At 39.7% G+C, this 16,019-nt stretch overlaps 1 protein-coding gene across 1 annotated transcript in view; it reads left to right on the top strand.

The window, feature by feature from the left end:
* The first annotated feature begins 712 nt into the window (after window positions 1-712).
* Window positions 713-16,019, top strand: part of LOC311042163 (uncharacterized protein) — a 19,344-nt gene continuing 4,037 nt past the window's right edge. The window contains exons 1-7 of the mRNA XM_084052723.1: window positions 713-965; window positions 1,848-1,957; window positions 2,880-2,975; window positions 3,722-3,841; window positions 7,852-7,906; window positions 8,984-9,098; window positions 12,189-12,413. Coding sequence (XP_083908849.1) covers window positions 1,871-1,957; window positions 2,880-2,975; window positions 3,722-3,841; window positions 7,852-7,906; window positions 8,984-9,098; window positions 12,189-12,369 — 654 coding nt within the window. The 5' untranslated portion in view covers window positions 713-965; window positions 1,848-1,870 and the 3' untranslated portion in view covers window positions 12,370-12,413. The remainder of the gene's footprint in view (window positions 966-1,847; window positions 1,958-2,879; window positions 2,976-3,721; window positions 3,842-7,851; window positions 7,907-8,983; window positions 9,099-12,188; window positions 12,414-16,019) is intronic.

Here is a 16,019-nt window from a genome sequence, read left to right as displayed (position 1 = left end):
CGCTATGGACTAGAGCCAGTGGTGTAAAAAAAAGAGTAAAACAAATGTAGGCTACTCAAGAACTGTACTTAAGTACACTTTTGAGGTATTTGTACTTTACTTGAGTATTTCTCATTTCCAATACTTTTACTCCACTACATGGCAAATATTGCATTTTTACTCCACTAGCTACAAATATTTGAAAACGTACTAGTTACTTTGTAGATTTATTGAAAAACCACTTCAGACCCATACTTTGGCAATTTGAAAATAACCGATCTACAAGCTCACAACGCGTCGCAACACGTTGTGAGCTTGTAGATCTGCTTGTAGATCTGCTTTTATCTACTTCTACTTTTTTTTTTAAAGTAGATCTGCTTTTATACTTTCTTTAAATAACTTTTATACTTTTTATACATTTGAAAACAGGACCGATCTGCATAATAAGTAGGCTACTTTCTACTTTTTGTACATTTTGATACCAATACTTTTGTACTTTTACACAAGTAAATTCAGAATCCCTGACTATTACTTGTAACAGAGTATTTCTAAATTGCAGTATTGATACTTTTACTCAAGACAAATATTTTAGTATACTTTTTCCAACACAGAGCTAATTTACAAGCAACTTCACAGGGGGGGAAAGCCCAAAGTCGCTTATAATAAGCAGACATGGCAACCCAGGTGATAGTGCGGAGAGGTGGGGGACAGGTGGCGATGATGACACTTTTAACTCATTCCACCCCGGACAGACAGACATACAGACAGGTGATCATGACATCTTACCCTCTAAGGAAGGAACTCTCGGTTAAACAGCAGCCATCAAGGAGAAGTGGATCGATTAAAAAGTAGATCTAATAATAGGTATAAATCCTATAGATCGATCTATATAGCCTTAATAATCTCAACAGGATCTTTCATAGAGCCTTCAACCAGCGCAGCGCGGAGCTCCCGGTTATACAAAAAGAAGAATAAGCAGGTCTACAGTAAGTAGAGAAAGCACATTATATGAAATATAAGCCTATGTATTCGTCTAGATCATTAGATCTCCAAGCCATCAGACAATGTTTCCACATCTGTTTATTGTTTAAGCTATTTAAAGTAGTTAGATCGATTCAAAAGTAGATATAATAGGTATCATTCCTGTAGATAATTCGATCTATAGCCTATAATAATCTGAACATCGACAGGTGGAATCTTACCAGTAGCCTTGAACAAGATCAGTTAAAAGAGCAGATAAAATAGAGATATTTTAAGCAGATCTATGATATATATATATTATAAGCCTATATTCGTCTCGATCCTCTGTTTTTGTGTCCGGAGACTCCTGTCCAGGACATCAGGCTTCAGACCGCCTCATGAGACTTGTGGCTCAGATCTGAACCCATTTGATCAGGAATTAGGATAATTAGATCTCCAAGCCATAAAAAAAAAGCAGATATTAAGCAGATATATGAAATAATAAGTATAATAATTAGATCTCCAAGCCATAAAAAAAAAGCAGATATTAAGCAGATATATGAAATAATAAGTCTAATAATTAGATCTCCAAGGCATCAAAAAAAGCAGATATTAAGCAGATATATGAAATAATAAGTGTAATAATTAGATCTCCAAGGCATCAAAAAAAGCAGATATTAAGCAGATATATGAAATAATAAGCCTAATAATTATAGATCTCCAACCATAAAAAATATATTAAGCAGATATATTAAATAATAAGCCTAATAATTAGATATCCAAGCCATCAAAAAGCAGATATTAAGCAGATATATTAAATAATAAGCCTAATACTTAGATCTCCAAGCCATACTAAAAAAAAGCGGATATTAAGCAGATATATTACATAATAACCCTGTCATAATTAGATCTCCAAGCCTTGGATTGGACCATGGGCATGAGGTGGGGGTTCAGCGCGGTGGTGGTCTCGGTGCTGGTGACCTGCATCTCCCTGGGGATCATCCACATCCGGAGCCAGGTACTGTACTTTCTGTTAATAAAGTATTCAATCTACTAGATACAGATACTGTTAATAAAGTGTTCAATCTACTAGATACAGATAGTTACTATTAGTAACTACTACTAATGTACTTTCTACACTGGTGGGAAAAGTACTCACAATTTTGTACATAAGTGGTATGTTTTGTGATAATAATCTAAATCTGCGAAGGAACTAGTAACTAAAGCTGTCAAATAATTGTAGTGGAGTAAAAGTGCAATATTTGCCTCTGAGATGTAGTGGAGTAGAAATCAATCAATCAATCAATCAATCAACAGTGGTGTGAAAAGTACTCACAATTTTGTACATAAGTGGTATGTTTTGTGATAATAATCTAAATCTGCGAAGGAACTAGTAACTAAAGCTGTCAAATAATTGTAGTGGAGTAAAAGTGCAATATTTGCCTCTGAGATGTAGTGGAGTAGAAATCAATCAATCAATCAATCAATCAACAGTGGTGTAAGGTAACTAAGTACATTTACTCAAGTACTGTACTTTTTTACCGGAGTATTTCCAAACGTATACTTTTACTTCTACCCCACTACATCTCAGAGGCAAATATTGTACTTTTACTCCACTACAATTATTTGAAAACTTTACTTACTAGTTACTTTGCAGATATAAATGATTACATTATAAAACATACATTAACCACTTTAGCCCTATTTTTATACCTAGGCTATTTAAAAATAGCAGATCTACAAGCTCACAACGCGTCGCTTTGTGAGCTTAGATCTGCTATTTTCAAACTTTTTAGTAATTTTGATGCCAACACTTTTGTACTTGTAAGTCAATTTTCAATTCCGGAGTTTTACTTGTAACAGAGTACTACATTGCCGTATTGATACTTTTACTTAAGTAAAACACTCGAGTACTTTTTCCACCTCTGTCATTCAATCAGGAGCGTGAGAGCGAGCTGAAGCGCAAGAAGTTCACGGGCATCAAGCTCCAGGTGACGGACGAGGTACTGCAGGAATACCAACATGAGATCGGCAAGGTACTTCTACTCTTCTGTACTTGATTACTACTCGTTTATACGATGTCTTTGCATAGTATTGTATATTTGTCTGTCATTACATGTTTCGATGAATTGAATATACAGTCAGGGCCCCAATGGAAAACAAGCAGTGGTGGAAAAAGTACTCCCACTGTTTTAACTTAAGTAAAAGTATCAATACTGCAATGTGGAAATACTCTGTTACGAGTAAAAGACCGAAATTCTAAATTGACTTGAGTAAAAGTGCAAAAGTATTCAAAATGTACCTAAAGTACCAAAAGCAGAAAGTACTCTACTCATTATGCAGAATGTCCCATTTCACAAGTTTTCGAATGTATATAAATCTTTTGAAAATAGCAGATCTACAAGCTCACAATGCGTCGCGTCGTGATGCATTGTGAGCTTGTAGAACGGCTATTTTCAAATGGAGGAAATACATATAGGCCGTATTTAATGTATGTTTTGGAATGATAATCAAAATCAACGTAAATAGTAACTAAAGTTTTCAAATAATTGTAGTGAGTAAAAAAGTACAATATTTGCCTCTGAGATGTATAGTGGAAATACCCCAGGAAAGTAAAAAAATACCTCAACATTGTACTTAAGTACAGTTCTTGAGTAAATGTACTTAGTTACTTTCCACCACTGGAAACAAGCCACAGTGCTTTCCTGGGTTTTAATCCTTTTAGCATCCTTTAAGCATCAATCAAGCAATCAATCAAGCAATCAATCAATGAACCAATCAGGTGGCGGACCAGCTGGAGCAGAGCCGGGACGAGCTGACCCGGCTGGGGTCAGAGGTCAAACACCTGGAGGAGGAGAGGGAGAGCCACCGAGGCCCCATGGACACCTGCAACAGTGACAAGGTTCAATCCCCCATCATTTATAATTATTTTTATATTTTATTATTATTCATTTTTTTTTAAATGATTTTTTTTTTGGTGGGGCTTTTCTGCCTATAGTGGAAAGTGGCGATGGACAGGAAATGATTAGGCTATTTAAGACTGTTTGTGTGACATCCTGTGTTGATTTAACTCTAAGACCCTTACAGGGTCCATTTGGTTCCATTTGTACACTCTCAGAGTTATAGGCTCTATTCACAGCAGCCATATTATGAAGACATTCACAGGTGTTACCAATGATACTAATGAAGGCTCTGTCCCATTCTGGACAAACAGAGTCAGGGTGCTGATATTGTGCATGTTGGCTCACTGGAAACACTCTGTTACACCAGTGGGTCTACAGTTGGGGTCCAGGGACCCTCATGGGCTTCCAAATGGCCCCTTACAGGTGTGTAACTCTGAGAGTGTACAAATGGAACCAAATGGATCCATTTATATGGGGGTCGTGGAAACCACTGTGCTACACTAAATGGAACAGAGCCTTCATTAGTATCATTGGTAACACCTGTGGAAGAAGAGATGATATGGCTGCTGTGCATAGAGCCTATTATGGAGGTCCTTGAAATGAAAATGTTTATGAACCACACTGCAGGCCCGGATTGGCCGTCGGGAGGACCGGGACTATTCCCGGTGGCCTGCCCTCTAGTGGCCTGCCTGAAAAAAAAAAAAAAAAAAAAAGTTTTTTTTTTTTTTTTTTTTTTGCATCAAAAAAAAAATCAGGTCAGGCCAGCCATCCACAGCCAGCGCGGCGCTTAAGTGATGCAGCAAAAAAAAATCTCTCCTAAGCTCAGGCCAGGCCAACCACAGTCAATTTCAATTCAATGCAGTCAGTGTTGCTTGCAGCTCAGTGCATCTGCGGGCCTCCCCCCTACCTTTAACCCCCAAAAAGGCCCCCCTTTTGTAAGGCCCCCCAAAAATAAGGCCCCCCCAAAAAAAGGGCCCCCCAAAAAAATCGGCGCGCGCGCAGGGTGGCCTGGGTGGGCGTGTATCTCCCGGCCAGATTTGGAGTCCCACTCCGGCCCTAAGAGCAGTGGTGTAAAGTAACCAAGTACAGCTGCTTGGTTAACAAACACACAATGTCATTTACAACTAAATGTTTGCTCTCAGGAATGTTTTTGGAAACATTTGAAGTGAGAAATAGACGATGCAATAACCGAAAAGTGATTCCATTTGATCCACTACACTTCCTTGTTTATCGTGGTGCAACAATTTGATCCACTACACTTCCTTGTTTATCGATGAGCAACAATTTGATCCACTACACTTCCTTGTTCATCGATGAGCAACAATTTGATCCACTACACTTCCTTGTTTATCGATGCGCAACAACACAAGAGTATCAAAACACTCGCCCCAAAACACAGTCGCCCCAGGGCAAATCCGGCGGTATTATAGGCAGATCCGTTGTTTTATAGAATGGGGGCGAGTGTGTTTTGGGGCGAGTTTTCTGGTTACTTTATGGAATACTGTCATTTGTTTTCGGAGGTGAACATCTCCACCTCCCTGTACATGATCCCTTGCATAAAAGATACATTAACCACTAGTCCTATTTTGGGCACACACACGCACGCACGCACGCACGCGCGCGCACACACACACACACACACACACACACTTACTTGCTTATGGCAGTCCATGTCGATGATGACATTGCTCCAAAAGCATATGTTGGGTTGGTTATTGTGGTTGGTTTCGCCTGTGCATAGCCAGGTGGCTGCTCAGACCTTTGTCACAGGAGGGGCAGGGGAAGGCAGCAGTGGTGGTCGGTGGACCTTTGGCACACACACACACACACACACACACACACACACACACACACACAGAGACAGAGACAGAGACAGAGACAGAGACAGAGACAGAGACAGAGACAGAGACAGAGACAGAGAGAGACAGAGAGAGAGACACACACACACACACACACACACACACACACACACACACACACACACACACACACACACACACACACACACACACACACACATGCACGCTTGTACATCTGCTATTTTTGAAACTTCATGGGGTCTTAATGGGGTTGTCTGAGTGTGACAATGCTCTATATTCCAGTGGTGGAAAAAGTGCTAAATGTTTTAACTTAAGTAAAAGTATCATGTAGAAATACTCTGTTAGGGCGCGCTCCCACCGCACTTATATTTTACCACTGGGGCAGAATCTGCCAATGCATTGTCAATGCAAATGCGTGGATTCACGCAAGAGCAGATTTTTCCGCTTGTCGCGCAGACCTTGCGTTTATCCGCTCTACACAAAGAAGCATAAAACTGCTGGTGGAAGAGCTGATTTTCCCCCTCTGTCCAATCGGGTGAGTCGAAGGCGGACCGTCCCAAGACTCAGGAAGCAACATGGTGCTCTCAGTGGACCAACTGGTTGTAGCTGTGCATCTCACCCAGTACTTTATGATTTGTGCACTTGGGGTTCGTACATCTACATACACATTCAGATTTAAAATATAAAGTGCTTACCCCATGGCCACGGATTTTACAATCATGTACGGGCCCTCAGAAGTACCCGTATCTTCCGTATTGTTCAATAAAAAGTATTTTAATCCGATTGGTGGCCATTTTTCCATAGAGTTATAATGTACCAACAGTGCAATACACCTCTCAACCGCTAGGGTCGCGCAGTTGAAAGCATACGGAGAAAATTACCACTGATTGGATTAAAATTATTTTTATTGAACAATACGGAAGATACGGATACTTATGAGGGCCCGTACATGATTGTAACATCCGTGGCCATGGGGTAAGTTACGTACTATATATTTTAAATCTGAATGTGTATGTAGATGTACGAACCCCAAGTGTGAAAGTGCAAAGACATTTTTTTGTCTAGTGGCTAGTGTCTAGTGGCGGTTCGGGCTACGGGGACGGTCTTGAATGTGAGTGACAGGTGCGTCACAGCGTTTTTTTAGAATCAGCTGGCCGCAAAAAACTGTGGCCGCGCACAACCTGCGTTTAACAGCGGCCAGCCAACTTTTGGTGAGAGCGCGCCCTTACAAGTGAAAGTCCGGAATAAAAAAATTACTTGGGTGAAAGTACAAACTTACTTGCATCGTGATATACTTAAAGTACAAAAGTAAAAGTACTCATTGTGCGTAATGTCCCATTTCACAAGTTCAAAATGTATAAAAAATCTTTTGAAAATAGCCGATCTACAAGCTTGTAGATCTGCTATTTTCAAATGGTTGAAATCATATAGGGCTGAAGCGGTTAGTGTGTTTAAATTAGTTAAATGAATCAGAGTTAAATGAACAGGATGGGTTTTACTAGACATGGGGAAATTGCTTTTCACATGATAAAATGCCATGCCCATTACATGGGTTTAATTAAAGGGATAGTTCACCCAATTTGATGACCGGCAGCGGTTCCGGTAGGAGACACAAAGAGTTTCCTTTGTGTCTCTGGTCATCAAATTATTGGCTTAGGAATGCGGGGGAAAAAATAACTTATCTATGAATTCAAGTCTCCATGGGGTGACTAATCGATAGAAAAAAAGTAACTTTGGGGGTGAACTATCCCTTTAACACATTCGTTAATGTCAAGGGCCGCCAAATTATGTATTTACATAAACAAATATGTAAATACAAGATTTTTGGAAAATATCTGATCTTCAAGCTCACAACGCGTCACAATGCGACACGCTGTGAGCTTGCAGATCGGCTATTTTCAAGTAGCTGTATATAGGTTTAAAGTGCTTAAACACGGTGCTTAAACACGGCACCCCCTGGTACTTTGAGTACATTTTGATACCAATACTTTTGTATTTTTTTACTCAAGTATTTTCTTAATTCCGGACTTTTACTTGTAACAGAGTAGGCCTACTTCTACATTGCAGTATTGATACTTTTACTCAAGCAAAACATTTGGGTACGTTTTCCACCACTGACAACATATAGACAAGTTGCGTTTTTAGTGTCACACTGAACTTTGTTTCCTTGTGTTTCTTGTCACCCACAGAAGCAAATCCATGACGAGGCGGCCGCGATAGAGACACAATTTGACATCATCACATGTAAGTGCAACAGCAAGTCTAAGGCCTATTCAAGGCCTAAACAGTAAATACCACACCATGGCTGAAGTAGCCATTGTCATTTAGCCCATTAAGACCGGGAAAGCATTTCATCTGTGTAATTATTTTTATTTCTTTGGCTATTCAAAAATAGCAGATCTACAAGCTCATAGCGCGGCACCGAGTGCCGTGCTATGAGCTTGTAGATCTGCTATTTTGTGGGCAAGACCACTTTGGTAGAGGTGTGGGTTGTGTAGTTACAAAAATAATTGCTCCATTGATTAGAAAATGATAATTCAAAATATGCTCCTCATTGACTTACATTGTACGGTAAAACAGCTCTCAAAGTCAGTCTTTTAGCACATAAATGAACCCAAACATAGCTGATTCAGACAATATAGAGCATCACCAAAACCAGTACTGTTTTTTTTTTTTATAAAAATCTCAACTTCCTGTTGATTTTACTATTTGAAGATCTGGATCCGGATTAGCCGATCCAGTCCGGGTTTTCTACTTATTAAAAATGGCATCTGGCATTTTGGCAATCGTAAAAAAAAAAATGCAAATCTTTGAATATATATTTTTTAAAGCGAACATTTGTAACTAAAATCTTTGCTTCTGGGGGATTCTACAAATGTCTTCTAAATCCTAACAGTTAAAAAAAAAAAACGTATGTGGCTATAATATCAGCTTTTTCATGTCAAGGACCCCCAAAATGATATGCATTTGGCCGTGGACCCCCATTTCAAAATATGTTGTTCCAGGTACCCCCGCCCAGAAGCAAAGATTTGAGTTAAAAATGTTCGCTTTAAAAAATATATATCAACGATTTGCACAAATTCGCACGATTTTTCAAAAATAGCAGATCTACAAGCTCATAGCGCGGCACTATGAGCTTGTAGGTCTGCTATTTTTGTAAAGCATTTGAGTACTTTTTCTACCACTGCCTCTTCCTAATTACTTCCTTCACAGGTGTTAGCAATTATGTTATTGAAGGCTCTCTTCCATTTAGGGTAGCACAGTGGTTCTCCAACGTTTCAATGTCAAGACCTTGAACTTGTCGTGTTTCCTCCTCGACAGCTGATTTCCAGGAGCAGAAGGGTACGTGGGACGCAGAGAAGCTGTCTCTGACGGAAAAGAAACAAGAGCAGTCCATTGCGTGTGAGTTCATCGACAAGGACAACCAGGAGGCCAGGTACCGTACACTAGTTATGACTACTCTCTACCAGTGGCGGATTCTAACGTTGACCGGGCCAGAACCGGGCCGGGGGGGGGGGGAACCGGTTTGACGGCTAAACTGGTTTCCTAATGGCCACTCATTAACAATTCGGCCGAATGCAAATGAGCCCCATTTGAAAACAAAGGCGACTTTCTGTGGTCGGCTACAACAGAATAGGGTGAGGGGCTGCTAATGTTGATATTTAGTTTTTTTTTCCCCTGGCGGTTCTTGCCCCTACACAGGGGCAAGCTAGGTCTACAGACCGGGCCATGGCCTCGTTGGCCCCAATGACGATACGCGCCTGCTCTCTACACGTGATGGACAACGTGTGACTAAGTACATGTAATTGAGTACTGTACTTAAAGGGATAGTTCACCCCCCCCCCAAAAAAAACGTATTTTCTATCAATTACACTATGAAGCCTTGAATTCATGGAGATTTTTTAGTTTTTGTCGCATTCCTGAACCAATAATTTGATGACCGGTGGAAAGATGCTATCGTCTCCGGTAGGAGACTCAAAGACTCTCCATTGAGTCTCCTACCGGAGCTAAAGCTGGTTGAAGGCTACACTTTATTTATAAGGAAAGTACTGGACCCTTAAAGGATGCTGTCGTTTCGGATTCCTTCGTTTGTATGGGTACCTGGAACCCAGGAATTTGGATTTGGTTCCTACTTGGAACCAAATAGGCTATATGCACAGCAGCCATATTGTAAAGAAATTGAGCCTCTTCCTAATTACTTCCTTCACAGGTGTTAGCAATTATGTTATTGAAGGCTCTGTTCCATTTAGTGTAGCACAGTGGTTCTCAAACGTTTCAATGTCAAAGAACCAAATGGATGGACCCTTACGGGTCTATTTGGTTCCATTTGTTCACTCTCAGAGTTACACACCCTCAAAGGGCCATTTTGGAACCCCCTCAAGGAACCATGAGGGTCCCTGGACCACACTTTGAGACCCACTGGTGTAGCAGAGCGTTTCCAGTTAGCTAACATGCACAATATCAGCACCCTGACTCTGTTTGACCAGAATGGAACAGAGCCTTTATTAGTATCATTGGTAACACCTGTGAAGGAAGTAAGGCAGAGGCCCAATTTCTTTCCAATGTGGCTGCTGTCCATAGAGCCTATTTCGATACCCAACCCTAAACTAACCCCATATATAAAGTGAAAATACACAAAGATGCACTGAAGGCCTAATCAGTCAAACCACATTTATTTACCATACCATATGGTACCATTGGTGGAATAAGTACTCAAATGTTTTACTTGAGTAAAAGTATCAATACTACAATGTAGAAGTACTTTGTTACAAGTAAAAGTCCGGAATTCAAAATTGACTTGAGTAAAAGTACAAAAGTATTGGTATCAACATGTATTTAAAGTACCAAAAGTAAAAGTACTAAAATGTTTGAAAATAGCAGATACAAGTTCACAACGCGTCGCGATGCGACGCGTTGTGAGCTTGTATGAAAGGTATGAAATAAGGCTAAAGTGGTTAATGTATGTTTTGTAATGTAATAATTTAATCTGCAAATTAACCAGTAACTAAAGATTTCAAATAATTGTAGTGGAGTAAAAGTACAATATTTGTCTCTGAGATGCAATGGAGTAGAAGTAAAAGTATAGACAATTGGAAATACTCCAGTAAAGTAAAAGTACTTCAAAATTGTACCGTAGTAAATGTACTTAGTTACTTTACACCACTACCATTTACCATATTTATTTCATAAATACTTACAGAGCAACAAGCCTTGACTATAGCTTTCCATGCAAGTATGTGTTTCTACCAATAACATAACTAGAACTGAAACAACAAACGCTGTGCTATACAAATCATCTTTGACTGAATTATATATACTAGACCATACCCGGTCGGCGCATCCGTGGGGGGATATGCGCACATGATCTGGCAACCCGGGAGGCAGTTCGTCCCATAGCTGGGCAGCCCCGTAACCATGGCGACAGTGTTTTACACAAAAACGCTAATAAGAAGCTGAGATTTGATGAAAGTGAAAAACGGGCTTCACAGTTAAGTTCAGATGGTAATGGTCAATGGCTGTGTGCAAAATCAGAGCAATTGGTCCAGCCAGTGAGGAGAACCGGGTAGCTTCACCTCCACTACTACAAACGCACAGAGGTTACTAGAATTATAGTAGGATAGTAGGATAGTAGGATAGTAGGATATTCTACATTAACCACATGAACCCTAGCATCCCTATTCTGGGGGAACATTCGCTGAAAATAACAGATCTACAAGCTCGCAACGCGTCACGCTTGCGGCACGTTGTGAGCTTGTAGGTCCGTTGTTTTAAGGGGTTTGGTGTAAAGGGAGAAAAGAGCAGACCAAGTACATAGCCAATTAAAGGTCAAGTTTACTAGGTATTGAGGGTTTAAGTGGTTAAATGTCTGAAAACACACTTAACATAATTCATCAAAACTTCAATTTACACATGATAGTCTATGAAGCTATCTATGAAATCTATGCAATACTTTAATCTGCAACACAATTGTATACAATATGAAGTGGAGGTCCCTGCTTCATCTCTCTCAGCTAAGGGGTCCTTGGTCTGTAAAAACCCTAAAGACCCCTGCTTTAGTATCATTTGTAGCTTGTGTTTGTTTAAAAAAATATTCAAAAATAGCGGATATACAAGCTCATTGTAGATCTGCGGGGAAAAAAAAACGTGAAAAGTTGTGCAAATCTTTGAATATATATATTTTTTTAACCCATTAAGACCTGGAACGCATCTGTGTCACTTTAGGTTTCTTTGGCTATTCAAAAATAGCAGATATACAAGCTCATAGCGCGGCACCGAGTGCCGCGCTATGAGCTTGTAGATCTGCTATTTTTGAAAAATCGTAAAAAATATATTTTTTATATTTTTTTCAAAAATCTGTTAGGATTTAGAAAACATTTTAAGAATCGGACTCAGGCCTTAAATCCGAACAGTTCTTTTTTTTATACTTATATTTAATATGCTATAATATCAGTGGTTCTTAAACTTTTTTTCATGTCAAGGACCCCCAACATGATATGTATTTTTCTTTTAACTCTCTCTCTCACAGGATCCTGTGTGGGCTGGGTAACCTTCCCAAACAAGACAAACCAGAACAGCCAGAGGAGCAGGGTCCCAAGCAGGTCCCCCAGAAAGCAGAAGAAGCTAACAAAGAGGCCCCCCAAAACGCGGTCCCCAAGTTAGAGGAGCCCCCTAAAGAGGCCCCCCAAAAGGACGCCCCGAAACAGTAGGCAGGCACCCCCAAGACAAGATGGGACGTCAAAATATGAACAAGGTATTACGCAATCAGAATCAGATTCAACTTTATTGTCACATTACAGGTTTACCGGTGCAAAGAAGTGGATACAATGTTTACCTACAACTATCATTTTATACTTTGGGCTATTCAAAAATAGCAGATCTACAAGCCTGTACATCTGCTATTTTTGAAAAAATTGAACATTTGTGCAAATCTTTGAATATATGTATATATATATATTTTGAAACAACATTTTTAACTCAAATCTTTGCTCCCTGGAACAACATATTTTGATGGGGATCAGCGGCCAAAAACATATCATTTTGGGAGGGGGGTCCTTGACAAGAAAAGGTTTAAGCACCACTGATATAGTTTTTCAGAAAAAGGAAGACATTTGTTGAGACATTTTGCATTAAAAAAAGAATAATAGCAGATCTACAAGCTTACGGTCAAAGTTCAATTTCTCCAGGAGACCCGGGTTCACATCCGTGGTAGAAAAGGAAAGGTGTATACAGTATGTGTGAATTAAATCTTCACATAAAACATATTGATCGATTGATTGCATACTTTATCAGTCAGAAATGTAAATGGCACGTTGGTACAGTAAGATATTAAGGCTAAAAGGATGACACAAAAGTCCTATTTGGCCGCAGACCCCCATCTGAAAATATTTCGTTCCAGGGACCCCCAGAAGCAAAGATTTGAGTTAAAAATGTATATACATTCAAAGATTTTCACAAATATTCACGAAAAAGAAAAAAAGGAAAAATTGCCAAAGAAATCTAAAAATGACACACAGATGCGTTTAATGGGTTAAATTGACACCTCACTGTCATCTGGGCACCCCCCCCCCCAAAAAAAAACAACAAAAAAAACGAATAGGGTTAGGGTTACCCACAGGCTGAGAACCACTGGTTGGTGAACCAATGCATGGTGTCAGGGCTTTCCACGTTTTGGAGGCAGAGCAGTAGAATGAGAACTTTCCCATGTTTGTTCCGTGGTATACCCGATCATGGCCGCATGAACCCAGGGGTGATGCAACTTTGATGATGGAGAGGGCCACTACATTCCCACACTCACTCCAGAGGGACACACTGCATATTGTCGGGCAGACACCTCTTATCTCCATATTTTAACTTTTTATTGTACATTAACCCATTAAAGGGGAAGACCACTCATTTTCAACATTGAACTATGTCTTTAATACACCTTAGAGCTGTTGTGTGGAAATAAGAAAAAAGTCCCCCCTTCTGTGTTGCCTAGAAAAGGGTAATTGATTGAGGTCATGTGATCAGTGACATATGCACGGTGTACTTTTGGCTCCGCCCCCTCAGCCAAAAGTACTGAGGGGGCGGAGCCAAAATCACACCGTCTTTTTTCTTATTTCCACACAACAGCTCTAAGGTGTATTAAAGACATAGTTTAATGTTGAAAATGAGTGGTCTTCCCCTTTAAGACCTGAGCCGATTCTTTAAAAAATTCTAAATCTTTTTTTTTTAAAAAAATCTGGAAAATATTTGTTCAAGATTTTTCAAAAATAGCAGATCTACAAGCTCGTAGCGTGGCACTCGGTGCCGCGCTATGAGCTTGTAGATCTGCTATTTTTGAATAGCCCAAATAAATCTTAAAATGAGACGCAGATGCGTCCCCGGTCTTAATGGGTTAATGCCGTACTAACGTCATTCTGTGGAACACAAAGGTAGCATAAATAGCCGATCTACTAGCTCAAAAGCGTCGCATCGCGACGCGTTTTGAGCTTGTAGATCGGCTATTTATGCTGTTTTTGAATTGGAATCCTGATTATTATTTTTTGCTATTTTCTTTATTAGAATCCTGAAAAGTAACATTTTGATTTAATTTCAAATGCATTTAGTTATACTTATGTTAACTTTATGCACTTAGATACAAACACATTGGACATAAGAAATACAATCGAATTTTAATACTAGTCATTAAAGGGGAAATCCACGCATTTTCAATATTTAACTATGTCATTAATATAGCATAAAGGAGTTGTGTGGAAATAAGAAAAAAGTTCCCCCCTTTCTGTGTTGCCTTGAACTGGAGGATTGATTGTGGGTTTAACATTGCAAATTACAACATGATGACTCATCATGTTGTAATTTGCAATGTTAAACCCAAAATCAATCCTCCAGTTCAAGGCAACACAGAAAGGGGGGAACTTTTTTCTTATTTCCACACAACTCCTTTATGCTATATTAATGACATAGTTAAATATTGAAAATGGGTGGATTTCCCCTTTAAGCTACTACTATAGACTGAAGTAATTAAAGTGGGTCATGTTTGCATGTTAGGAATTGCCACAGCTGAAATCAATAACATATCACTATTCTTTTTTTGTGACCAACCTTTTATTTTATCTTTTTTTAAAACAAGCTTTCCAGTGGAAAGAGACATTACATCACATCAGCAATTCATACACATTCTAACAGTGGCATACAAAAGTGTCTTTTCAGTACACAGATTGTCCGTCAGTATAATAATAATGCATTTTATTTATAACGCACTTTACATTCTTGCGAATCTCAAAGTGCTACAGGTTAAAAGCGTGACATAAAAACAACATGTAGGCAACAAAACAGTTACAGGGGACCCAGCTTGGCGAAACTAAAAAGGGTCGAAATAAAACTATAGGCAAAACAGGGGAGACAAAAGGAAAACAAAACCAGAGAAATTAGTTAAAAGCTTTGTTAAAAAGGTAGATTTTTAGTCCGTACATAGTCATGTACTGTATAGCCTGCCTGCTGGCAATAGGCTCTATGCACAGCAGCCATATTATCACTTCCTTCCCAGGCGTTACCAATGATACTAATGAAGGCTCTGTTTCATTTAGTGTAGCACAGTGGTTACCACGACCCCCACAACTCTGAGAGTGTACAAATGGAACCAAATGGACCCTTAACTCAAATCTTTGCTTCTGGGCAGGGACGTGCTGGCCACTGGGAAATTCGGGAAAATTCCAGAATGGCCGCGCCATTTACGGGCCGCCAAACGGCCGGTGTGCTACCCAACACACACACACAAAATTTTCAAAAAAAAAAAAAAAAAAAAAGAAATTCCCAGAGCTGAATTTTGGTCCCAGCACGCCCCTGCTTCTGGGGGTCCCTGGAACTAAATCTTTTCAGACGGGGGTCCGCAGCCCAATACATCATTTTGGGAGGTCCTTGACATGAAAAAGTTTGAGCACCACCGATGTTATAGCAACATACGCTTTATTTAAGAAAAAATAAACTGATTTAGCAGGTATTTGTAGAATCCCCCAGAAGCAAAGATTTGAGATTTTACAATTGTTCGCTTTACAAAAAAAAAATATATATTTATTGAAAGATTTGCACACATTTTACAGATCTACAAGCTCATAGCTATGAGCTTGTAGATCTGCTGACGGGAACCCCTGTTGGGGTTCTTGTTGCTATGTACAGTACTGCATTGGTTCTCAACGTGGGGTCCGGGGACCCCCAGGGGTCCTTGAGGGAGTTCCAGGGGGTCCCCAGCTAAATGATAGATTAGGCACCAAATGGACCCTTATGGGTCTGTAACTCTGAGAGCGTACAAATGGAACCAAATGGACCCTAGCGGGTCCATTTGGTTCCATTTGTACGCTCTCAGAGTTAAACTAAC

The sequence above is a fragment of the Gymnoscopelus microlampas genome (genome assembly GCF_963454915.1).
Source record: "Gymnoscopelus microlampas genome assembly, chromosome: 3".
Taxonomy (NCBI): Eukaryota; Metazoa; Chordata; class Actinopteri; order Myctophiformes; family Myctophidae; genus Gymnoscopelus; species Gymnoscopelus microlampas.
The sequence above is the reverse complement of the archived record's forward strand: the minus strand, read 5'-3'. Positions and strand labels throughout refer to the sequence as shown.